This window comes from Eutrema salsugineum, unplaced genomic scaffold, assembly GCF_000478725.1.
Source record: "Eutrema salsugineum unplaced genomic scaffold, Eutsalg1_0 scaffold_4, whole genome shotgun sequence".
Taxonomy (NCBI): domain Eukaryota; kingdom Viridiplantae; phylum Streptophyta; class Magnoliopsida; order Brassicales; family Brassicaceae; genus Eutrema; species Eutrema salsugineum.
In genome coordinates, this window is record NW_006256686.1 from 5,423,903 (window position 1) to 5,450,364 (window position 26,462).

General features: G+C 36.8%; 4 protein-coding genes across 4 annotated transcripts; 1 reads left to right on the plus strand and 3 right to left on the minus strand.

Annotated features, from left to right (window-relative positions):
* Positions 1-425: 425 nt before the first annotated feature.
* Positions 426-1,901, minus strand: LOC18013653 (F-box/kelch-repeat protein At4g39550). Its single transcript, XM_024153952.1, is given in 2 exon segments — positions 426-1,057; positions 1,059-1,901. Coding segments are annotated over 2 exon segments (1,173 nt in total). The 5' UTR covers positions 1,776-1,901; the 3' UTR covers positions 426-601.
* Positions 1,902-2,340: 439 nt separating this feature from the next.
* LOC18013641 (E3 ubiquitin-protein ligase PRT1) lies at positions 2,341-4,572 on the minus strand. Its single transcript, XM_006418628.2, has 7 exons — positions 4,382-4,572; positions 4,099-4,127; positions 3,835-4,014; positions 3,501-3,728; positions 3,223-3,420; positions 2,922-3,040; positions 2,341-2,846 (listed from the first exon to the last, which is right to left on the minus strand). Exons 1-7 carry the CDS (start codon positions 4,453-4,455, stop codon positions 2,535-2,537), a joined length of 1,140 nt encoding a protein of 379 aa, XP_006418691.1. The 5' UTR covers positions 4,456-4,572; the 3' UTR covers positions 2,341-2,534.
* Positions 4,573-17,748: 13,176 nt separating this feature from the next.
* Positions 17,749-19,056, plus strand: LOC18013642 (F-box protein At1g31080). Its single transcript, XM_024153529.1, is given in 3 exon segments — positions 17,749-17,884; positions 17,887-18,412; positions 18,414-19,056. Coding segments are annotated over 3 exon segments (1,305 nt in total).
* A 5,359-nt stretch (positions 19,057-24,415) lies between these two features.
* On the minus strand, positions 24,416-26,312 carry LOC18013643 (E3 ubiquitin-protein ligase PRT1). The gene is made up of 7 exons (XM_006418630.2): positions 26,225-26,312; positions 25,963-26,142; positions 25,804-25,872; positions 25,474-25,680; positions 25,194-25,391; positions 24,955-25,076; positions 24,416-24,873 (listed from the first exon to the last, which is right to left on the minus strand). The coding sequence occupies exons 2-7, from the start codon at positions 26,099-26,101 to the stop codon at positions 24,559-24,561; spliced, it is 1,050 nt and encodes a 349-aa protein (XP_006418693.1). The 5' UTR covers positions 26,102-26,142; positions 26,225-26,312; the 3' UTR covers positions 24,416-24,558.
* Positions 26,313-26,462: the final 150 nt, after the last annotated feature.

Consider the following 26,462-nt stretch of genomic DNA (forward strand, 5'->3'; position numbering starts at 1 on the left):
AAAGTAACATTATGCTATCATAAACCATGTGTAAGAGAATATATATATATATATGTGTTGGAGATAATATAAAAGTATGGTTTTCACGATTTCATATCCTTTTCCCAAAATAGAAATAGGAATACCTATGGAGTATGGACTATAATAACAGTGGTGAAAATTAAAAAACCTTATGTACTTTTTTACTTTAAAAAACCAAACATTTATGATTTATATACATATATCACTTTGTTTTACGAGAAAATGACACCCCACACATGACAATACAAACACTGAGGAGATACATGCAGGAAATACCTCAGGGGTTTGTTTTACAGCATATTAAAGCCCCTAAACCTTGAGTTCTTTATGAATATATCTGGATTCTAAAACGACGTATTGAATCAATTTTGCATCTTCTTCTACCAATGAAAAGTAGTGACCTATTTTCAACCAAAACAGTGTTCCATAAGTCTTTAGTGCCAACACAAAATAAGCTAACATCAAAGGTTTACAAGTGAATCTGTCTATTGCATTCAGCTAAAAAACACAAAACACAACCATCCAACATAAATGACATAACCCATGACCACTAAAGATTCATCACATTCAAGTCATTGCATCAGACGGTAGCAGCAAGAGCAAAGTCCACGCGACATGACTTGGGGACTGTAAGCATTGCGTCAAGCCATTCGACCTTACCCCAAATCTCTTCATCGTTGCGCCTTTCAAGCGCAATCACTGTGCACCAAATCACCCTGTCCTTATATCCACTGGAAGGCACACCCTTGTCCCAAAAAACAGCCATCTTTCCACCGTAATCAGCCAATCTAGCAATATAACGGGCAAACTTAGGCAGTCCTTTCACACCCTTCAAATTTCTCCACAGTCTTGCCTTAGAGTCATACCATTTGAACTTTCCCTCATCATAACGGTAAATCACGTTCTCAATCACGCAGTAAGAATACCATCGCCAATCCCATTCCATCTCCTCTCCCACTCTTTCCCATCTTCCTTCCTTTGGTTTATAAGCCAAACCATTGAAGTTTCCAAAAAAGTATACCTTTTCGTCAATCCCTAGGCTTTTTTTGCATATAAATTTTCCCGGTCCCGCATATCTCCGTGCCAGGGCTCGACACCAGCTCCCAAGTTTGAGTCTTTGGATCGAAAACCTCCATAAAGTCGGAGTCTTTGGAGCAGCCTCCTGCTACATATATCTTTCCGTCAAGGACATTGGCTTGTGGATAACTCCGCTTCACCACCATGCTTGGAGCCTCGCGCCACGTGTGAGACGTGCAGTCCAGGATCGAGACGCTAGACGAAGGCTCCTTGTTGTTATCGATGGGTCCGCCAATCTTGTAGATCTCTGAACCAATAGTGACGAGACCCGACCAGTGCGCAGGAGGAGAGTGTGAAATTGAGATTTTAGCCAAAGCATACCCAAAACATGATTTCTTCTTCTTCTTCTTCTTCTTCTTACCGGTGTCATTGGTTAGGGTTCGATCAGGCTTGAGGCAGAGAGTGAACCAACGAGGGTTAGGGTCAGGATGGAACCGTAAGCACACGTAGAGGCAACTCTCGGTGCGTCCTAAAGATGACCTGGTCTGGTAAAGCTCCGGTGAAGCAAGGAGCGATCGGAATCTCTTGGAGACGAGTGAAAGAGTCGGGTAGTACAATCTCGAGACGCGGGCTAAGCAACTCACTAGCAAATCATCAGGAAGTGAAGGAGCCGATTCAAGCGCCGGCGACAATTTATTCGTCGTCTTCTTCTTCCTCTTCCTCTCTTGGGAAGACATTGGCGGAATTATCGATACGAAATCGCAATTGATCAATCTCGGATTATTTCTACTTCTTCTCCGATTTGCATAGAACGAATTCAGGGGAATTTAGGGGAAATTTCTGAATCAATTTTGTTAAAACCTTGAACTGGTCGATTTAGATTCGTCTAGGGTTACTGGTTTTGAGAACCGGGTTTTACTGGTTGGATTACATCCAAATTATACTATAAATTCGAACCGTTCCATGTTCCTCGATCCCGGTTCGACCAAGAAAAAAAGAAATTCGCCGACGTTTTTTTGTATTGAAATGACTATTTGAATTGATTTAAAATAGAATGATAAATCATCTGCTATTCAAACATGAATTTTTAAGTTTTTTAAAACCCAGTGTTATTGGATATATGATTTGTAAATGTATATTAAAATCCATTGTTATTGGAAATGGTTTAAGTTTTGGGATTTTAATTATTTTAATTTAAGGTATTTTAGAGGATTTTTTAGTTAAAAATACAAAGATCCAAATCCTATGGTTTTATGTGGGATTGCATAAAATTTTAAACCAAATCCTAAAAACTTTCTTCGAATCATCAAAATCTTATTAAACTGAAATCATTGTAAATGTTAAATTCAATACACCCCCTAAGTATTCGGAAAAAGGACTCCTCTAGAGTTATTTTTAATACGACCACAAATGCAAACCATATTCGCTACCAACAACTACACACCATGTCTCTCTCTCTCTCTCTATAAGATTCCAATACACTCTCGACTGCTATTTCATTCTATGCTTGATGATGATGACTCATTAGAATTATGAGGACCTTCCTCGCTCTCATCATCATCTTCTTCTGTACTCATGCCTTCATCATCTTCAGAGATAACCATAGGTTCGTCAAGGATACCGATATTTTTGTCATTGTTCTGAAACTGAGGAACCTCCACGCGCTCAAGCCTGTGTTCTGGAGTGTGTTGCTGGTTGAATCTCCCTGCAACTTTTGAAGGAGTCTCGTAACATTCTTTGCAAAGGTCATAACCCATTTCCTCCTTGCAGTCTTTGCATCTGTATCTATCCCCTATGATTGGATACACCTGCCAAAACCACATCAATGTCAGATTCCTTCACACATGTTTTGGCTTTAGGGTTACTAACAATCGGATACTTACTCCGCAAGAATCACAACCCACGTAAACGTGAACAGTAGATGCAGAGTTTGCCCACCAGGGAATATCATCGTCATCACTGTCTGATAAGGAAGTGCCATCTTTGTGACAGCTTTGAATATCTAGATATCAGGATAAAATGATTACAAACTATGAGTCTCTGTGTTCAGATGTGTCCAAATTATTACAAGACCTAAGCTTTGAGAGCCACAAGGACATGACATGCGTCGATAAATTGAAAAATTCATTCAAGAACATACTCCCGGAGAATAAGAAAAGGCATGTTATTGTATGTAGAACTTACTGCCTTTGCCATTGTGGGCAAGCGTTTTCTGAATTCCACTTCTCCTTGAATTGTATTCTTCAGGGAAATTTTCCTCCAAAAGCTGCTCAAGAACCAAACAGACTTTTGGAAATCCTCTTGGGTCACAAACATGACAGTCTTGACATTTAATCATTTCGCTTTCTTCAGCCATATCTACTACACATCCTTCGCAATACACTGGAAAAAAGAATTAGACAGGGATATTAGCACACAAGAAAATCTAAGGTAAAAAGTATTTAACGAAAGCAAGATGATACCATGTCCACAATTGAGTACTACGGGTCGCACGAGCAGCTCCTTACATGCTGAACAGAGCAAATCATCTTTTGAAATTTGCTTACTGACTTTGTTATCCTTAGATAAGTCATTCTCATGAACATGAAGAGTTTTTGCATCTTTGGATTCTTCATTAGAGCCCTTAGCCTTTTGTTCATCCAAAACAACATCAATCTGAGGAGAGAAACAAGCGTGTTCTTGTTCATCCTCTGAAACATGACATTAACAAAACTATAATCAGCGAAACTTACACCTCAAAGTACGGTACTTTAAAGATAAACCCATCATAGGAAAATTGTAAGCAAAGAAACTCACTAAGAACTTGTTCTTCTCTCTTCTTATGTGCAAGTGGGTATATCTTTTTTAGCAGGAAATGAAGCTTTTGGCAGACACTCGGGAAGTGAACATACGGGTCTCGGCATATCGGACAATGAGACTTGCGCAGACCATTCATGGAGTTATGGACACACCAGAAACATGATAGATGACCACAAGCTGCATTGCAATCCCAAAAAACAAGGATTAGAAACTAAAAGGAAACAAAAGGTTTGTGATTGTCTTGAGTCTAAGGACACTCACATAGCACAATTGGTTTGTAAAGAATTTCCCTGCACAAAGAAACAACACAAAAGGTCTACAAGTGAACAAATCATTCAACTGAGATACTCAACGAGAATTAGGAATCCAAAATCTTGAAACTTTAGAGACAAGAAATCAATTACAGAACAAGACTATAAATTTACAATCACGAAAACAATTGTGTCTTGAGATTTTTCGAATTAGCCTAATCACTAATCAAAAGACTAGGGCTTTCTTGTAACCAAGATGAAATCCAGAAAAGGGGTGACATTGAAACGCTTACAGGCAAACGCAACAGAGAAACTTATCGGAGATTTCTTCTTGTAGTTCATCGTCCTTCACCATACTATCCTCCATAGATGAAGATGAGAAAAGGGCTCAGCCAAAGATTTTTTTTCTATGTTCAGCCGATTTTTTTCAGAGAAAACGGAAAAGGGCACTAGCGGCGAAGAGCCAGAAGCCACCGTCGTCTGCTACTTTTGCCTACCTTTATTAGATTTAGGGTAAAACATTAATTAACCTTAGTTTACAGTAATATATTACTTTTTTTTTTATTCATCGATCCATTTCATTATCTTTATATTATTATATAAGTAGATATTTACATAAATTAACATTTATTTATAAAATATTATAAAATATTTTACATAAATAAACACTTATTTATAAATATTACATAAATAAATTATTATTTAAAAAATATTACATAAATAAATTTTACAAATATAGAAAACTCAATTAACTATTCAAACTTACAGCATAATATAAAAATATATTCTATTATTTTAAATAATAATCAATCTATATACATATAAAAAAGTCTATTTAAACTTTTACAATAGTTTTAAATTTGTATTTTCATAATTAATTAATATCATTTTTGCAAATTAATTCAATTATTTTTGTATAAAAAAACTGAAATATGTTTTAAATTTTAAATTGTATTTTTTTACGGATTGGCCAAAAAAATATTATAATAAATTATAAAATATATTAAATAGACGGATTTGTCCACTTTGACAATCCTATATATAATCATTTCATTAACTAAAAATGAAAGTTTGATCTTTAATAAAATATTCACAATTAAATTCTTATTTTATAGATTTATATATTTAAATTATAATCCATGAGTATGTATATATATATATTTTTTAACGTCAAAATACTTTATATATATTAGAAAATATTGTTACAATCAGTAATTACAACATTAGCTAGCCACATTGCTGGATACAATTTAAAAGTGTGAAATAAGGAATTCAAGGGTTCATGCTTTGCTAATCAATCAGCAGCGTTGTTATTACATCTAGATGTATGAAGAAAGACACATTTTTGAAATTTCTTCTGCCACCAGAGAATGTCGGAGCAGATGTTTTCTATGCAGTAGTACTTTGTTTTTTTAATTTAAAATATCGATTAGTACTTTGCAATCTCCCTCAAAAATCACCTGACGAAAACCTTGACTCCAAATTTGTTGCTTTGAAATGAGAAGGGCTTTGGGTTCTGCTTCCAAGGCTGTTAAAAAAGTTCCCAAAACTGCAGATCCCCAAAACAAACAAAAACCCTTGTGATCCCTAGCAATCCATCCAGCCGTAAAACGATTGTTTGTGAGATTTAGACTTGCATCGAAGTTGCATTTGATCATATTCGATCCAGGAGGTTGCCAGCCCCTATCTCTTTGAAGGTTTTGAATCTGAGTGTTGGAAAATGAAGGTTCTGAATCATAGTTGGAAGTCGCTTGTAGCCATTGGGAGACATCTAATTGCGCATCATGAACAACACTATCTGGTCGCACTTGCATCTTCTTAAATATTAGATTACATCTTGATTTCCAAATTCTCCATAGAATCCAAAAAGGAAGTGATTTTTGTGACTTGTCAAGACCAGGTTGAAAATGGAAATTAATAATGCTGTGTATTAGATCTTCACCATCAGAATTATGTGTTAGTACCGGTTGCCACATGGTACCAGACGTTCTCCAAATCATCATTGAGATTGGACAAGAGAAAAAAGTATGGCATATAGACTCAGGTGCAGAGCAACAACGTTGGCAAGTAGGATCTATGGAGATACCTCTAGTATTTAAACGACTTGCTACTCCAATTGCCTTGGAACATATACGCCAAAGGAAATGGTTCAATTCAGGCATTATAGGGAGCTTCCAAATCTTAGCTTTAAGTTCAAGATCACCATGAGGGATCATAGTGTCTGGATTTTGTTGGTGAGATGCATTGAAAGCAAGCCTGTAACCACTTCTAACTGAATAATCACCCGAAGCATTATGAGCCCATACCAATTTAACAGGTTTTGCCACTTGAGTTAAGTAGATGTTTTTAATCACAGATTGATCTACATCTTCTATCAACTCCTGGATTAAATCTGATCTCCATTGTCGAATGTTGTTAGTGCAAGTGATCAGGTCACTAACCTTGAGCTCCACGTTGTTGTGTCTTAGTCTGGCAGGTCTAGGGCTAGGAGATGGGATCCAATTGTCTTGTTGGACATAAATGGTTGAACCATCACCAATAATATGATTTGATCCTGTCCTTATGATTTCCAAACCGTGAAGAATCGAACTCCAACCATAAGATTGATAAGCTCTAGGTTTTGCTTCAAGAATGGTGGTATACCTAGCTTTCATAACTCGAGCAAACAAGGAGTTTGGAAATTGTATCAAACGCCAAACTTGTTTTGCTAGCTATGCATCATTGAAAAGAGATAAATCTTTGAACTCAATGCCTCCGTGTTTTTAGAGAACTGCATTCTCTTCCAACTAACCCAAGGAATTCCTCTGTTCTGATCACGCTTTTCCCATCAAAAACGCATTAATATTGTACTGATCTCATCCGTTATCTGTTGCGGAAGTTTGAAACAAGACATTAAAAAGACAGGCATTGAGAGGCCAACAGATTTGATCAGGATTTTCTTCCCAGCAGATGATAAAAACTTTGCTTTCCAACTTGATGTTCTGTTTCTGACCCGATCAATAATGTATTCAAACATCTCCTTCTTTTTGCGATCAAATTGTTCAGGGAGTCCCAAATATTTTCCTCCTCCTTCTTGTTTATGTATATCAAGAGTTCTCTTTAGACGTTCTTGCAGGACTCTTGGTATCCGAGAACCAAAAGTGATTGTTGATTTCAATGGATTGATCTCTTGACCCGACCATGCTTCATATGTTTTGAAAATCTACAGTTTTGGTTATTAGCTTGACAGAAAAACAGCGAATCATCTGCAAAGAAAAAATGGGTGATAGCTGGTACTCTGTTGCCAATCTTTATTCCTCTGATTTTCTCCTTCTGGTGATGTATTTTTATTTGATGGCTCAAGACATCTGCACAGAGAATATAAAGATAAGGAGACAAATGATCTTTTTGTCTGAGGCCTCTTTCTGGTACAATTTTACCCTGGGGGTTACCATTTATTAGAACAGAATACTCCACAGTATTAACTGATTCCATTATCCAGTTGATCCAACGAGCATCAAAGCCATACGCCATAAGCGTTCTTTCCAAAAACCTCCATTCAACCCGGTCATAGGCCTTTGAGATATTAGTTATAATGGCCATATATGTTTGTGACACTCTCTTCCTTGATTTTAATGAATGCATGAGCTCATGTGCAATCAGAACATTATCCGTTATCATCCTCCCCGGTATAAAAGCAACTTGTGACTCTGACACAATGTCGCTCAAATATGGTTTCAATCTTCCCACCAAAATTTTTGAGATGATTTTGTAAAGTACATTGCAAAGGCCAATGGGTCGATAATCTGAAAGAGTTGCAGGTTTGTCAATCTTTGGTATCATACATATATGTGACCTGTTTATGTTAGGTTTTATTTTCCCGGTGTGGAAAAAATCTCTGACTTCTTTTATTACATCATCTCCAACAATATCCCAGCCGGATCGATAAAAGCGAGCAGTTAGACCATCAGGGCCTGGGTTTTGTCTGCACCAATAGATTGAATTGCATCACAAACTTCTTGATCTGTCACCTCTCTTGTCAAGTCTTCATTAATGGTAGCTGTGACTGTTTTCTGAAAGTTTGCAAAAATATCTATCTGAGAGGAGTTTTGTTTGCTTTTGTAGACCTTCGTGAAGAACTCCTGAGCATGTTTTCCAATTTCCAAATCTCCTCTGTATGTGTTTCCATTGTCATCATTTATAGCAAGGATCTTATTTTTAGCGTATCTTGCTTTAGTACAGGCTTGGAAAAATCTTGTATTTCGATCGCCTTGAGTTAGCCAAGTGTTCTTGCTTTTGATCCGCCAATAGGTTTCCTCATCATGGTAAGCTTGTCCAAGATCCTTTTGAATTGCAACAATATCCTCATAAGCCGTATCACCATTTGACAGAGCAAATTCCAACGCTAGTTCAAGCTCGTCTATTCGTTTGGCTGAATTGAGTTTTGAATTCCGACAACAATAAGCCATAGATTTACGGCATTCCTTGATTCTATCTGAAATTTTTGGGTTATGCAGATTGTTTCGACAACTCCATCCCTTCTTGACATATTCTTTGTAGTTATACACTTGTAGAAACCTCTTGTCAAACCTGAATATCTTTTTTTCTGTGTTTTCATTGTAAGCAATTGTTGTTACAATAGGCCTATGATCAGAACCGTATAAACCCAGAAACTTTGCTTCAGATGCAGGGAATTCAGCAGTCATTGCAGATTTAACTAAAACTCTATCCAAGCAACATTTTGTGGGTATATCGCTTTCCAATCCAAGAGAACTTGTTGCCTTTACTTCGAAGATCAGTCAGATCACAACTACTGTATAACTTTCTGAAATCCTTAAAGCTCCTTTAATCTCTTTGAGGACCACCTTCCTTTTCATCATTCGATAGGATCTCATTAAAATCACCTACTAGAATCCAAGGACCACTTCTCGAATCATTAATGGATTGTAACTTATTCCATAACCCATGTCTAAGGCTTTGATTTGGATGACCATAGACACAAGATAAGTAGAAAAACACACCATTAATATTAACAACAACCTCGATCAGTCTAGCATCAGCATCATACTTAGTTATATTTACATTTTTTTCCAGAATAAAGCCAATCCTCAACTCCTCCCTAACGGTGGAATGGTAATTAAGTTATCAAATCCTAAATACACACATAGATCCCTTAATACTTTACAATTATGCATAGTTTCAACTAAGAACATAACTTCAGGCTTGAATTTCTTGCAAAGATCCTTGAGCCTTTCTCACTCGGCGATCCCTCAGGTCCGAGACCCGGACATATTTCGAGTCATTGTTGAAACCTGCAGACATAGGTTCCAAAGGGAGATTTGCAATCGCATTATCATGATCCATAGCCCTTTGTTCATTTCCATCATCAGCATGTTGTTATCCGGTCCATTGTAGTCATCACCCTCGTCATCAAAACCATTAAGAGGGCATTCCTTTGAATCATGACTCAAAAGACCACACTTATTGCAGAAATTTCTTAAACGCTCAAACCAAAGTTTCAACAAAGTGTTCTGTTCTTCTCCAAATTGAAAATTCCTTTGAAAGTGTAAAGGTTTGTCTACATTCCAGTTTACCTTCACCCTGACGAAATCCACTCTGGTAGAAGTAGCATCGAAATCCACAGCCACCACTTCTCCGAGATTTCTGGCCACAAATTGGACCATCTGCTCTGTCAGGAACTGTAATGGAATGCCTCGGATTTGTATCCAAAACGGAATAATCTTCAAATCCTCTTCCGGAAAGTTTGGAGATCATCGCTGGAGTACAAGCATCCACTCATTGAAAGACCTAGGGCCCCTAATGAGAGTAAGATTCATCGCCTCTTCAGATTGGAAGATAAACTGGAATCGATTAGGACCCACAATGCTTCCAATCACAGCATTTCCAAGACCCCATAAACGAGGCATATGATTCAACATTGGACGCAAAGGTTGCTTCCTCGGATTCACAGTAGTTCTGACAAGCGTGAAACGATTAGCGCTTGCGGCTTGAACACAGAGTTCTGCCGGCAATGAAATGGCTTCATCTTCGGCACCGAGATTCAGATTCTGGAGATTACGGCGAACAAAATCACTCATGGTGAGAAGAATTTGAGTAAACAGAAGAGAAGAAAAAGAATTGGGTATATATAGAGAGGGAACCATGGCGGTTTTGGGCGTTGAAACTCCCCTGAAATCGAGGAGACCCAAAGATAGAAACCGACAAGGTTGACCCAAGAAAACCGGTGAAAAACTGTCGGAGATTCACTCTCTCGCTGAAGAAAACTGTCGGAGATTCACTCTCTCACTCGCCCAAAAAGTCGCCTCTCGAAAGAGACATTTTTCTAGTTTAATTCAAATAATATTACATTTATGTATATAAGTACATGTATTAACATTATAATAATTTTACAATTAAAAGCTACTAATAATTAATCATAACAAGCTCAAAGTCATATTTGATGATATATTTATATATGTATTGTTATCTAATTATCACCAACTTTTTTATTTATTTTTTAAATTAAAATTATATTTAAAGATGATTTAAAAAATATTACTCCGCATAATGTACGGGTTAATTCCTAGTTATCCAATTAAGATTACAAAGATAATATACAAACTTTCAAAAACAAATTATTACATATACAAAATCAATATGCACCATATATTAAAAATGATATAACATAAAAAGTGATTTTAACAATGTTTCTTGAAGTAAAATCTTATTCGTTAACAGATTGTAATTTTTCTTCTCTGTATTCAATATTTTTGGTTAACAAATTCTTAATTATACAAAGCATGATAAAACTCATTGCTTCCATTGTTTGAAGTTTTATTTCTATGGTTAGATATCTAGAATTCTGTATCCAAATCTGTTTACCGGGATTTAGCTTTGACTTTATCCCTCTGTTAAGCGATGCATATTCATGTCTTGGCCTCTGTATTTTCTTTGTTAAACTCTCCCGTAGCATTATCCAAAAACCAATATTCATTAATGATTCTGATTCTTCCAAATTTAGGGTTCCGTAATCTGTTTCCTACGTACATTAGTTGATTCATGGAGAAGAAGATAGAAGCCGCTGAAATATTGATAGCAGAGAAGAGTAATCAATTAGTTACACAACACTCTAAGAAATGGGAAAAAGTAAGATACAAAGAGAGAGCAATCCACCTCCTAAACACGCCTCTCCACATCATCAAATTTGGCGTAACCTGACGCAGAAATTGCTTGGTCATCGTTATACAAACAACTGGGACGACATTGTTGATCTGCTATCTTCAAACGATGCGTAACCGTCTTAGTTCCATGCGCATCGTAGGAGACTACCGCTACATTGATGGCTTAGAGATCTGGTTTGGCTCACGAGCATAAGGATGAAGACGAAGCTAGTTTGCTCTGTTTTTCTTAATCACGTTATTATTTTCTTTAATTACTTTTTAATCAAAGTACACATGTAAAGAAAACTGGTATTTTTTGGAATATAATCTAACATTTTTTTTTAATCAAAGTACACAAAAGAATCACGTTTAAGATTCATCCAAGGCTCGGCCGGTTTATGCCTTTTAAACCAAAACCGAAACATATTAACCAAACCTTATTTTGGCTCGGTTTTGATTAAATGCCCTAGGGCCCCGAACTGTCTATATATATAAAAATATATATATTAGATTATTAAAGCATATCCAGTGGGGGTTTGAAGAAGGAGTGTTGATATTGGTTTAAGTCTATTGGTTCAGGGCAAAGGTCAAATTGAATTGAACCGGAGGCATTGGAGTCTGGTTTGACTTCAGATTAGGTGCCGGTTATTGGATACAAGAAGCGACACCGTTTAGCTCTGGTTTGAGCTGGTTCAAGAGCTGAATCTCGAAGATGACCGTTAGAGTCTGAGTGTATTGCGAAACAAAATCTTGTTACAGGTTGTTACAGATTTAGCTAGCGATATATGTAATTGAGAGAGATTCAATTCGGGTTAGAGAACAAGAGAGAAGAAAGATCGGGTGAGAGTTTTCTTTTCTGGGTTCTGGTTTTCCGAAAGAGAGGCTTGTGAGTTTTTTCCGGTGAGTGAAAGCGAGTTTCTCGGAAAGTTTCCGGTGTATCGTCGTCTTGTATCAAACCTATTCTCTTAGTGGATTCCGGGGAAATCCTCGGCCAGACGTAGGGTTGCGATTTGCACCTGAACTGGATAAATTCTTGTGTGCATTTAGATTCCTGTATTCACAACTTCGAGCGATTCTCATTGTGTAAATCGATCGGAAATCAAGTTCAAGCGTGAGTGATCGGAGAGGTTTTACAACAAGTGGTATCAGAGCTCAGGTTCGGGAAGATTGGGATCGAGCTCGTTTGATCGCGAAATCGCTTGCTCTGAGTTTGAATCCTTCTCTATTCGACGATGACTTCCGCAAAGATCGAAATAGAGAAATTCAACGGGGTGATTGATTATAATATGTGGAGAGAACGGCTTCTTGCACACCTGGATCTTTTAGGTCTAGTGGAAGCACTGAAGAAGCAGGAGGAGGAATTTGAGGAAAACAAGTCCTCATCGAAGTTGGATGTAAAAGGAAAGGAAGAATCACCGAGTGATGCAGGATCAAAGAAAGGTGATGAAGATCTAGCTGAAAAGCAAAGAAAGGTACGCAGTACTATTGTAATGAGCGTTACCGATAAGATCCTTAGAAAGATCATAAAAGAACAGACTGCTATTGGAATGTTGAAGATCTTGGATTCACAGTACATGTCAAAGTCATTGCCAAATAGGATGTATCTGAAACAAAAGCTCTACGGTTTTAAGATGAATGAGTCTCAGTCAGTTGAAAACAACATAGATGAGTTCTTGAGGATTATAACAGATTTGGGAAATGTCATGGTGGAAATTCCAGATGAAGATCAAGCCATTCTTCTATTGATGTCCTTACCTAAACAGTTTGAACATCTGTGTGACACATTGAGATATGGAAAGGATACCTTGACGTTGAATGGTGTTATGAACTCCCTGCGTTCAAAGCAACTTGAACTCAGTGCTAGCTCAAAGACTGGAAAAACTCAAGGGGAAGTGTTGTATTCAAACAACTCAAATAAGGGAAAGGGAACTGGAAAAGACTCAGGACAGAACAAGTCAAAGGGTAAGCAAAACTCAAAGTCAAAGAGTAAGGGCTCACTCACGTGCTGGATCTGTGGAGGTGAGGGGCACTTCAAACGGAATTGTCCAAAGAAGTCAAATCAAAATGGCAGTGACAAGACGAAGGAACAAGGTGAATCATCTGCTGTTACAGCCATTGAGTTCATAGAGTCACTCGTAGTTTCTGAGGCAAATGCAGTTGAAGGGGTGGACTTCAATGAGATTTGGATCTTGGATACAGGGTGTACATTCCATATGACACCTAGAAAGGACTGGTTTGTTGAGCTCAGGGAGTGTAATGCAGGTTCAGTAAGGATGGCAAATGAGACCGTTTCTGCCGTAAAAGGTATAGGCACTATACGGTTGAAAAACTCTGATGGGAGTTTTGTGCTGATCAAGGATGTCAGGTACATTCCGGAGTTCTCAAGGAACTTGTTGTCTCTTGGAACATTTGAAAAACAAGGATGCACTTTCTCGTCAGAAGAAGGAGTTCTGAATATCAGAAAGGGCAGTAAGATAGTTCTCAGGGCCAGCAGAAGAGGAAAGTTATATTTTCTGCAGGGTAAGAGTTTCATTGACGAAGCTAATGTGGTCGATTCTGATGATGAAACTCATCTATGGCACAGTAGACTTGGCCATGTCAGTAAAAGAGGAATGGACATACTGGTGAAAAAGGGATACTTGAAGAGCAAGAAGATCACGGATCTCCAGTTCTGCGAGAGCTGCATCTATGGAAAAGCTCATAGATCAAGTTTTTCATCAGGAAAACATTCCAGTAAGGCGTGTTTAGAATATGTACACGCAGATTTGTGGGGTTCTCCGTCTGTGCCTCAGTCGCTTGGAAAATGTCATTATTTTCTCAGCTTGATCGATGACTATTCCAGAAAGGTGTGGGTATTCTTCTTAAAAACTAAAGATGAAGCTTTTGAGAAGTTTGTTGAGTGGAAGCTGTTGGTTGAAAATCAGTCTGGCCTAAAGGTTAAGAAACTAAGGACTGACAACGGATTAGAATTCTGCAACAGAGACTTCGATGGATATTGTGCTCAGAATGGGATTGCTCGTCACAGGACTATTCCTCACACTCCACAACAAAATGTAGTTGTGGAAAGGATGAACCGAACGATTCTTGAAAGGGTAAGAAGTGTTCTTAGTGAATCAGGCTTACCAAAGGCTTTCTGGGCTGAAGCCGTTAATACCGTGGTATATCTTGTAAATCGAACTCCGTCTGCAGCAATTCAAGATCAAATTCCTGAAGAAGTTTGGTCAGAAACAGTTCCAAGTTTTAACCACTTAAGGAGATTTGGTTGTGTTTGTTTTTATCACACTGATGATGGGAAGTTGCAACCTAGGGCGAAGAAGGGAATCTTTATAGGTTACCCTCCTGGTGTTAAAGGATATAAAATTTGGTCTTTGGATGACAGGAGAAGCATAATTAGCAGGAATGTTACATTCAAGGAAACAGAATGTTACAAAGATTTGGCGAAATTGCTTGGTGTGTCAAAAGAAAGGAATACGGAGTTCCTGGATATTGAGCTTGGTATGGAAAAAGAAGGTGATATCAGCTCAGGAGGAGATCAACAGGGTTTAAGGAGTGAAGATAGGTTGGCATCCGGAGATAATCCGATTGATCTATGTTCAGAGGAAGAGGACTCAGGAAATGAATCAGATGACAACGATTCAGGGGAATATGTCTTAGCTCGGGACAGACCGAGAAGACAAATCATACCTCCAAAGAAGTATGATGATTTTGTGCATATGGCTTTGCTTGTATCTGAAGAGATTGATCCTCAGGAACCAAGTGACTTCAAAGCAGCTATGAGAGATCCGCAAAGCGACCAGTGGCTTGGAGCATCAGATGAAGAGATAGACTCTCTTCACAAGAATCAAACTTGGATTCTGGTAGAGAAACCGAAGAACAGAAAAGTCATTGGTTGTAAGTGGATTTTCAAGAAGAAGCCAGGAATTCCTGGGGTTGAGAAGCCAAGGTTCAAGGCTAGACTAGTGGCCAAAGGTTATGCACAGAAGGAATGGGTGGATTACAACGAGATCTTTGCACCAGTTGTAAGACACGTCTCTATCAGGTTTCTGATGTCTATTGTGGTTAATGAAGACCTGGAGCTTGAACAGCTCGATGTAAAAACTGCATTTTTGCACGGAGAGCTTGAGGAGGAGATCTACATGTCTCAACCTGAAGGTTATGAAGAAAAAGGCAAAGAGAACTGGGTTTGCCTCCTAAAGAAGTCTTTGTACGGTCTAAAACAAAGCCCCAGGCAGTGGAATCAGAAGTTTAACGAGTTCATGCTCGAGATAGGTTTCATACGAAGTAAACGTGACAGCTGCGTTTACATAAGAAACCATTCAGGTACTTTACTGTATCTGTTACTTTATGTTGATGACATGTTGGTTGCTTGCAAAGATAAAGAAGCGATTGCTGACTTGAAAAAACAGTTGAGTTTGAAATTTGAAATGAAAGACTTGGGTTCTGCAAAGAAGATTCTTGGCATTGACATAATTCGAGACAGGAAAGCTGGAACTCTAAGATTGTCTCAAGAGGATTACATGGAAAAGGTGCTGAGAACCTTTAATATGGATCAGGCAAAGTCGGTTCTTACACCGTTTGGTATGCATTTCAAGTTAAAAGCTGCAACTGAGGAGCAAGCAGAGCAAGATGCTCAGTTCATGAAAGGTGTTCCATACGCTAATGCTGTTGGTAGTCTCATGTATGGGATGATCGGAACAAGGCCTGATCTGGCTTATCCCGTGGGAATGATAAGCAGATATATGGGTAATCCGACGAAGGAGCACTGGAATGCTGTGAAGTGGGTGTTAAGATACGTTAGGGGATCTACAAGAATGAACTTGAAGTTCAGGAAGAACTCTGATTTCAAGGTTCATGGATTCTGTGATGCTGACTATGCAGCGGACTTGGACAAACGGAGATCGTTATCTGGTTATGCTTTCTTGGCAGGAGGAAATGTTGTAAGCTGGAAGTCCACACTTCAGAAGGTTGTGGCTCTATCCACTACTGAATCCGAATACATCTCGATGTGTGAAGCGTCAAAGGAAGCAGTGTGGCTCAGAGGTCTAAGTGCAGAATTTGGTTATCCACAGGAAAGCGTGGAAATCTTTTGTGACTCCCAAAGCGCTTTGGCGTTGGCCAAAAATAATGTCTACCACGAAAGAACTAAACACGTGGAGACAAAGTACCACCATGTTCGTGACAGAATTGAAGCTGGAAAGATTAAGGTAACTAAGGTACACACCAGTGACAATCCGGCTGATGTGTTCACCAAAGTGTTACCGACAAGTAAGTTCAGAGGTCTCTTGAGCTTGCTTGGTGTCTCTGAAGGTTGATCGGAGATGGGAACCGAGGATGGAGTTCGTCTGAGGGAATAGGATGTTGCAGACTAAACCAAGGAGGAGTTTGTTGATATTGGTTTAAGTCTATTGGTTCAGGGCAAAGGTCAAATTGAATTGAACCGGAGGCATTGGAGTCTGGTTTGACTTCAGATTAGGTGCCGGTTATTGGATACAAGAAGCGACACCGTTTAGCTCTGGTTTGAGCTGGTTCAAGAGCTGAATCTCGAAGATGACCGTTAGAGTCTGAGTGTATTGCGAAACAAAATCTTGTTACAGGTTGTTACAGATTTAGCTAGCGATATATGTAATTGAGAGAGATTCAATTCGGGTTAGAGAACAAGAGAGAAGAAAGATCGGGTGAGAGTTTTCTTTTCTGGGTTCTGGTTTTCCGAAAGAGAGGCTTGTGAGTTTTTTCCGGTGAGTGAAAGCGAGTTTCTCGGAAAGTTTCCGGTGTATCGTCGTCTTGTATCAAACCTATTCTCTTAGTGGATTCCAGGGAAATCCTCGGCCAGACGTAGGGTTGCGATTTGCACCTGAACTGGATAAATTCTTGTGTGCATTTAGATTCCTGTATTCACAACTTCGAGCGATTCTCATTGTGTAAATCGATCGGAAATCAAGTTCAAGCGTGAGTGATCGGAGAGGTTTTACAACAAGGAGTTTAGGTCCGGGTTCATAGGCAAAATCGATTTAAAAAAAAGAAATAAAGTCCAATATTGACGGATCGGTTTGTCCGTGCGAGCTTGACGACCCGCCTCTTAGCCACGTGTCACACTCCGATTGGTGGAGATATCGTGGTAATTTTCGGGAAAGGAAAATTTTTTTGGGCAAAAATTTCATTTCGTGTTTCCCCTCTTTTCTTCTCCTCTCTTCCTCTTCACCTGCGATTCGCGACGACTCCGTCGAAATCGTTTAGACTGGCATCAATTTGTGGTGGTTTGTTCATCCGAGGATCGCCCATCCGTCTACATCAGCAAAGTTAGTATCTGTCCTTCTGTTTTCGTTGATTTTTGTCCGATTTGAGTTTTAGGGTTTGCGATTTTTTTTCGGGATGAACCCCATAATGAATTCACTATTAAAACCTTATTTTCATCCGAGTTTTTCCCAAACTACCCAAACCAAAAAATATTGTTTTTTAATGCTGATGAACCCTTCTATGGGTTTAGTACTGGACTTGCTAAACTTTTTATTCATCTCTTTCTAATGAATTCCATCCCGATCGATATCATTATCGAGATACTCTCGAGATTTCCTGCAAAGACAATCCATAGGTTTTGTTGCGTGTCGAAGCTATGGAGTTCCATGTTTCACAGTCCATATTTCCACGAGTTGTTCTTGACCAGTCCTCGGCTCGTCCACGTCTCTTATTTGCCATCGAAGAAGCTGGGATCCCTGAGTTTCGCTTCTTCTCGTCGCCTCAACCTCATAATCCATATGAGAATAAGGCGTCTCTTATAGTTTCCGCCGATTCTCATTTGAACATGCCGTGGATGCAGTTTGGTGGCTATGCATCTGGTTTGATCTGTCTCAACCGTCTTATGTCGATCTCAAAAGGTGTCCATGAAGCAGAGCACGTCATATATAACCCTAGCACAGGTCAGTGTGCGAGCTTACCTAAACTGACTTGGTACAGTAAGTCAAGAGACGGAAGGCCAATAAGCTTTTTAGGGTTTGATCCGATTGACAAACAATTCAAGGTGTTGTGCATGGGTGATCCATGTTATGATGATGATCTATATAGAATTATGACATTAGGAACTGAAGAAATGAGTTGGAGGAAGATCCAATGTCCTTTAACCCATGATCCTTCCACCGAAAATGGGATATGCATTGATGGAGTTTTGTATTACATGGCTTATCAAATTAATGGAATTTTCAGTGGTAGTTTGCTTTGATGTTAAGTCTGAGAAATACAAATTCATTAAGGCAGAAGGATGCTATACTGCAAATTTGATAAACTATAAGGGTAAATTAAGTGGGATTAGTTGGGATACTTTTGGTGTTTACTGTGGTAGAAGGCCTGAGCTGCATATGTGGGTTCTAGAGGATGCCGAGAAACAGGAATTGTCAAAATATGTCTACACTTTTCCGAATGATAAATTCGTTGACTGCGATTATGAAGTTTACGTGGTTGGAGCTACAGCTACAGGTGATATTGTGCTGTCGATGAGATATCCATGTACTCCATTTTATGTTTACTACTTCAATCCAGAAAGGAACACTCTCCAATGTGTTGAAATCGAAGAAGAGGGTTTTGGAGATGCGTTTTGCATTTCTAACAATAAAGTTTACACCTTTCTAGACCATGTAGAGGATCTCAAATTTAATATTATGAAGACAACAAATGATGCAACATCTACAAGCCCTCCAGAAGAGAAGCGTAAATCCACAAGCACATCAACATCATCTAAAGCTCACATGCAACAAGATATTGGTACGTTTGAGAGCATTAACAAGTTTGATGCTCTGCGTCATTTAGATGATGATTTATTCACCTGTCTCAAAACCTGATTGCGATCTCTGGCTCCCAAGTCGGCTAAAAGTTCTATTTAATATAGGTTGTAGTCTTGAAAAGTGCAGTTTATTATATATTCCTGTTTTTTTTTTTTTCCTGCGAGGAACAATCAAGAGTTTCAGTGAAATAAGAGAGTTATTGTGATGATGCCATGATAGTGATCTCTAACCAACCTAGTCACGTTTTCTAAAAATCTTTGTGTTGTGTCTGTGTAGTCTTTTTTAAGAATTTACAATCATGAATATTCATCTTGGTTATCTGATTCGGTCCTATGATTCTTATTATATATAAATTTATCATGTCATCTAAAATTTTGAGATGTGAATTGTTACATACGTTCTTTCTTATTCTATACCTAGGAAATTTCTTCCATGTTCTATATAATAAAACCATAGAAAAAAAAAAAACAGACGAAGGTAGATTAGGTCTTATGTTTGAAACTGTAACATCATCCAATGTGTGAAACTTGGGTATGAAGATACATTACCACATAACATAAGGTTTGCATACTTTGATCGAAACTTGTATATACTTTGCCGTGTAAGTGCAATGTGTTCGATGTTGCTGGAATGACGGCTTCAGGGGAAATTGTTTTGTGGGAGAGATATACATTTAAATAACACTCTCCGCGTTGTTTGATGTGTTCTACTTCAATCTTGAAAAGAACACTCTCCGCAGTGTTGAAATCCAAGATAATCTTGAAGTGCTTGACATGAATAGCCCTACCGTTTGCAACTTTGTAGACCATGGGGAGACTCTTAAAATTTAATATTATGAACACAAGCCCACCCACCAGAACAGAAGCGTAAATCCAAGACTCAATGTCGTGCTCAGGCTAGCTGAGGCTTTAGACGAATACAAAAATGGACTTTTGCTAAAAATAACCCCAAACTTGACTTTGAATATAGAAATAGACCTCTGAAAAAACATTTAGCAGAAATAACCTAAAGGGGCAGTGAAAAGACCATTTAAATCTGTATGAGTAAACAAAAAGCGAATGTCCTAATTACTGTTTACACCTTGACGAAGTCTACTAAAGTGAAAAAAAGTCTAATAGTAGACTTCATTTTATCGAAATGAAGTCTACTAAATAATTAAATCTGTAAATTTAATTTTAAAATTTTTTAAAAATTATTTTGGTATCAAATTTACATTCATAAATTCCGTAATCGTAACACAAATGTACAGAAATTATTTTTTCATATTGGTAAATGGAAATGTATGTTTTTAAATTTAAGTAGAAGTAATTTATTATTTAGGTTTTAAAAGTTGTAGACTTCTATATTGAAGTCTACTTAACCGAATAAATTAACCTAACCGAAATTTAAACCGAAATTAAACCGGGAATAACTTCCCTTAACCAAGAGAAACTAAACAAAACCGAATAAATATTTATATTAACCAAAAAAATCAAAAATAATTATTTAACCAATACATAAACCAAAATTGAACCAAAAATTATTCATTTAACCAAAATTTGTACCTCCCTATATAAAGGAAGCCTACGTTTGTAACCCTAATTTTGTAAAAATGAAAACTCAAACTTCTCTCTCTAAAACGGTGCTTCCCCTCTGTTTCAGATTCAACGAGAACATCGATTTTTTTAATTCTGCTTGCGAACGAGCTGCCCGAGGTCTTTTTCTATGCTGTTTCAGGTTAGAAATCTCTCTTTAGATTATACTCTGCTTTTTGTTTTTAGGAAAACGTTTGTTTGATCTTCACTGTAGGTGACCTCAACATAGTGAGCAACAAAAGAGGTCCACCGTCGACTTCCTCACCGCCGTGCAGCTTTGTCTGTGTATGGCTTTGATGTCTGGTTCAAATTGTTAGCTTTTTCAAGTTTCTTCTTTTTACTTATTAGTTGATGTTTTGTCCAGAAATTTTGGTTTTATTTAATTAGGATCCACTTTGAATTTTTTTTTTATTCATAATGTACTAAGATCTGAGTGTCAGAACTAATTTGATTTAGTTTAGTAATCAGATCTGTGATTATGTGTTTCTTGGAAACCTCCTCTTCCTCTTCTTTATTAGATTTGTTACTTGGGTTGATGTTTAATTCTTACTCCTTTCATTTGCAGTATCTCACAAATCTCAACAATTCATCATTGTCATCTCCGAAAGCAGACTTCTTGAGTTGATTTCGAAAGCAGACTTCTTAAGTTGACTTCTTTCATTTGCAGTATCTCAGAAATCTCAAAAATTCGTCACCGTCATCTCCATTTTCTCCACCATCGACATCAGAGACGGGTAGGGAGTTTTGTCCTAACAGGCCCAAGTGCCCAACACAACAATTAAGCTCATTTACAAAACAGAACCCAATAAGTAAATAATTAATCTTCTGTTTGCTCATGATCTCTTTTTGTGTAATGATTATCAATTTTGTCTCTAATGGTCATTAATTGTAATAATCATCAACTGTAGTAGTCTTTTAATTGTCATCAACCGTTATTTTTATGTATCTTTATCAAATATGTAACATAATCAAATTATTCTATATGGACAAAATATAATGGTTCAGAGTATGGTGCAAAGAAAAGTTCCATAAACTAATTCTAAATAAAATTTTTAAGTGACTGATTTTGCACCAGTTTTAAAACCACAAAATAGAAGAAGAATGGATTGCTGTTACATGTTTATTCAATGTCACAATTTTTTTGAAGTAACTGAATGTTGCCTCAGTTTTCAAATCACAAAGTATGTCAAATCCAAAAAAAAAAAGAAAAAAAAACAGAAGAATGGGGTTAGTGTTATTTACAAGAGAACTTAAAAATGACTCTACAATCTTTTAGAATTTTTGAAGATTTATTTTTATGGAGTTGATCATTTTCTGTAATAAAACACAAAAAACCATATTAGCAAACGAAATTACAAACTACATTATTGCAAAAATGTAAGTAACAAATTTTTTATATAGGAGACTTCGTCTGCAGACTTCATCTGTAGACTGGAGATGAAGTCTATTCTTCCAAGCTAACTAGCTATTAAATCAACAAATTCGATTCTACAATAAATATCGACTTAAAACAAATGAAACTCATTGAGTAATTAGAACAGTTGGTAACACACATTCCAAAACCTAAAAATACAAAAAATAATTTATATATATTCTGTGTTTTGTTTTTAAAATAATGATACCGAGCAGACTTCGTGTGCAGACTTCATCCGTAGACTGCTGGAGAAGTCTACTTTAATAAGCTAACTAGCTTAAAAATCAAAACTTCTGATTCAACAATAAATATCGAATGAAATGAAATGAAATTCACTGGGTACTTCAATCACTTCATAAAAAGCATTTCTAATCCAAAAAATAAAAAAATACTTTATAAATTTTTCTAAAACGCGTTTTAAAAAAACTACAATAAGTAAACTTCTAAAGCAGACTTCAAACGTAGACTGGCGAAGAAGTCTACTTTTTCATAGTGAAGTCTACTAAAGAAGTCTACTAAAAAACATGTTATTTTTGCAATTGACCAATTCGTTGACTTTTCCTTCAGTAGACTTCAGAAGTAGACTTCCGGCCAAAAATGTTACTTTAGCATTTGACCAAGCCATTGACTAACAAAGTAGACTTCTATTGTAGACTTCATGTAAGAGTAGACTTCTCTGACAGTCTACTTTTGAAGTCTACTTTTTCAATAGAAGTCTATGGAAAAAAAAGGTTATTTTTGCAATTAACTATCTTTAGTAGACTTCACTGTGAAGTCTACTAAAAAAAAATTCCTTCTAAGTTTGACCGAAAAATATAAGTAGACTTTCCAAAGAAGTCTACAATTTTTAGACTTCTTTCTGAAGTCTACTGCAGCTTTCCGGAGTTTTCTAAATTTTTTATTTTTTAAAAAACTTTAGTCAAACACTAAAATGACCTATACGTTTTTGGTCAAACTACAAAAGTAACTTAAAAGTAGACTTCTTGTGCAGACGTACACAATAGACTTTATAAAGAAGTCTACATTAAAAAGTCAAAATACAGTCAACTATAAAAATAACCTTTTTTCTTTCGTAGACTTCTTAAGCCTTCAAATGAAGTCTACATTTTTGTTTTCAAAGGATATCGAGTAGACTTCTCGTGAGGTTTAATGAAGTCTACTTTTTAAAAGTCAATTGCAAAAATAACCTTATGTTGACTAGTAGACTTCAGTATACTTCACGAGAAGTCTACTTTCGCGATATGAAAACTGAAATATGGAGAAATTGAAGTGCGACGATTACCTTTAACAAAATTGAGCTCGGCTACAGTTCTTTTAAGCACCCAGAATTCAGGATTTCACCAAAAATAAGCTACCCAGATGTCAAGTAACCAGAAATCACCGAAAATGCATGACTTTTGGCATTGTAACTTAGCCCAGATGTTTTGGAGAAGAAATTATGAAAGAATGAGGAAAGTTATGAGTGAATGAGCTCAAATATTTACTTATTACAGCTTTAAAATTGGTTGAGAAGCATTTATTCCATTTTCATGGTTGTTCATGGTGGTTGAAGAAATTGAAGAAGATGGCATTCTCGTAATTAAAAAAATCTTTAGAAGGTCCAAGGAGACTTTAGCCAAATTAAAGAAAAATCAAAATAATATATGTATAATGGTATTTTCGTTAATAGTTTAAGTGGGAAAGATAAAATTGTGAGAAAATGGCAAAAGTTGGAGAGAGAAAAAAAGAGGTTAGTTTGGTGTTTGATTTTGAAATATGGGTTAAATCTGAAATTCTCCCATAAAAAAATGTGACCTTTTTAAAAAATAATAATAAAAATATTATTTCAAAATATACACAAAATAATAATAAAAATATTATTTCAAAATATACACAAAATAATAATAATAAGTAACCAAACTATAGAAATCATAGAACACATTTTTTGCTTTATCTTATCTTATCTTCATAAAAATAATATTCATAAAAAATAATATTAATAGCAATAATATTAGTAGATAGAGTTCTTAAAGAAAGAGCTCAATGATGTTTACCAAGTTAAATAATTGCATATATTTTTTTTTATCAAAATAATATTTAAAAACGTGAGTGAAAAAACCTAGTTCATTAATTAAAAATTGTATTTCATAAAAAAACTAATAATAAGTAAGTAATAATTACAAAGAAAAATAAATATTTTCTAATAATATTTATATATTATATGATATATATATATATTTTTTTTACAATATATCATATAATAGATAAAATATAAGGAAAACATATTTCAGTAAATTTATTTGTTTTATATAGTTTATATTCCGTCTTTCGGCAGAACTTATCTAATCATACAAAATTTTCAATTTGCAGTTTTTCATATCTGCATATAAGATCATTCCACAACCTAATTATATTTCCGCATCACTGTTACTAATTGGAGCCAAAATTATGGTGATGTTTGCGTTTAAACGTTTATAATTAACAAATGAACTTTGTTTAAAATGTTTAAAACCATAGATATATTTTTATACAAACAAGTACACACCATATCTCTCTCTCTATAAGATTCCTACACACTCTCAGACTGCTATTTCAATCTGTGCTTGATGATGACTCATTAGACTCAGGAGGCCCTTCCTCGCTCTCATCATGATCTTCTTCTGCACTCACGCCTTCAACTGTTGAGTTAACCGTAGGAGGTCCGAGAAGCAAACCGATATTGTTGAGACTGAACCGAAACCGAAACTGAGGAACCTCCGCGAGCTCAAGCCTGTGTTCTGGAGTGTGTTGCTGGTTGAATCTCCCTGGAACTTTTGAAGGAGTCTCGTAACATTCTTTGCAAAGGTCGTAACCAATCTCCTCCTTGCAGTCTTTGCATCTGTATCTATCCCCTATAATTGGATACACCTGCAAAACCACACGTTACCTATCTCAGATTCCTTCACATGTTTTTGGTTTTAGGTTACTTAACAATTGGTTATTACTTACTCCGCAAGAATCACAACCAGCTCCGATGTGAACATTAGATCCAGGGTTTGGCCACCAGGGAAGACCATTGTCGTTGTTGTTGTCTGATAAAGAAGTGCCTTCTTTGTGATAGCTTTGAACATCTAGAAAATGATTACAAATTATAAGTTTCTGCGTCATAGATTACTCACGTATTCAATGTTAACATCAAAAAGTAAGCTTTGAGAGCACCAAGGAAATGGCATGTATGTAGAACTTACTTCCTTTGCTATTATGAGCAAGTGTTTTCTGGATTCCACTTCTTCTTGAATTGTATTCTTCAGGAAAATTTTCCACCAAAAGCTGCTCAAGAACCAAACAAACTTTTGGAAATCCTCTTGGGTCACAAACATGACACTCTTGACATTTGATCTTTTCGCTTTCTTCAGCCATATCTACTACACATCCTTCGCAATACACTGGAACAAAGGATGAGACAGGAACATTAGCACACACGAGCTAATGCGAAAGTATAAGTATTTATCGAAAGCAAGATGATACCATGTCCGCAATTGAGTACTACTGGTCGCACGAGCAGCTCCTTACATGCTGAACAGAGCAAATCATCTTTTGAAATCTGCTTACTGACTTTGTTATCCTTAGATGAGTCATTCTCATGAACATGAAGACTTGTTGCATCCTTGGGTTCTTCATTGCTGGGTGATGATAACTTGGCTTCATTAGAGCACTCTTCCACCTTCTGATCATCTAAATGCATAGAATTGCAAGAGATCAATTTCTTAGAAAGCAATAAATTCAAAAACAGATCCCATGTGTGGTAAGTACACTCACAAGAGACATTTAGGGAACCTCCACTACACAAAGACTCACCCTTAGCCTTTTGTTCATCCAAGACAACATCAATCTGAGGAGAAAAACAGTCTTGTTCTTGTTCCTCCTCTGAAACATGACATTAACAAACCATGCAGCAACAGTTACACCTAAGAAAAAGAGAAAGTGCATAGGAAATATGTAAGCAAAGAAACTCACTTAGAATTTGTTCTTCTCTCTTCTTATGCGCAAGTGGGTAGATCTTCTTTAGCAGGAAATGAAGCTTTTGGCATACGGTCGGGAAATGAACATACGGGTCTCTACATATCGGACAATGAGACTCTTCCAGACCATTCATGGACTTATGGACGCACCAGAAACATGATAGATGACCACATGCTGCATTGCAATACCAAAACAAACATTAGAAACTAAAAGGAAAGAAATAGTTGTGATTGTCTTGAGACATAGAACAACTTACATAGCACAATTGGTTTGTAAAGAAGTTCCCTGCACAAAGAAGCAACACACAAAGGTCCATTACCAATGATTACAATAATTCTTCTCCAAATGATTAGTGTTCCTAGTCTCAAAATTACACAAGTGAACAATCGTTCAAATGAGATTAGGAATCCCAAAATCTTGAAAAGACAACGAAATCAATTACAGACAGACTATAAATCCACATCCGGATATTTTCCCAAACAAATGAGAGTTTT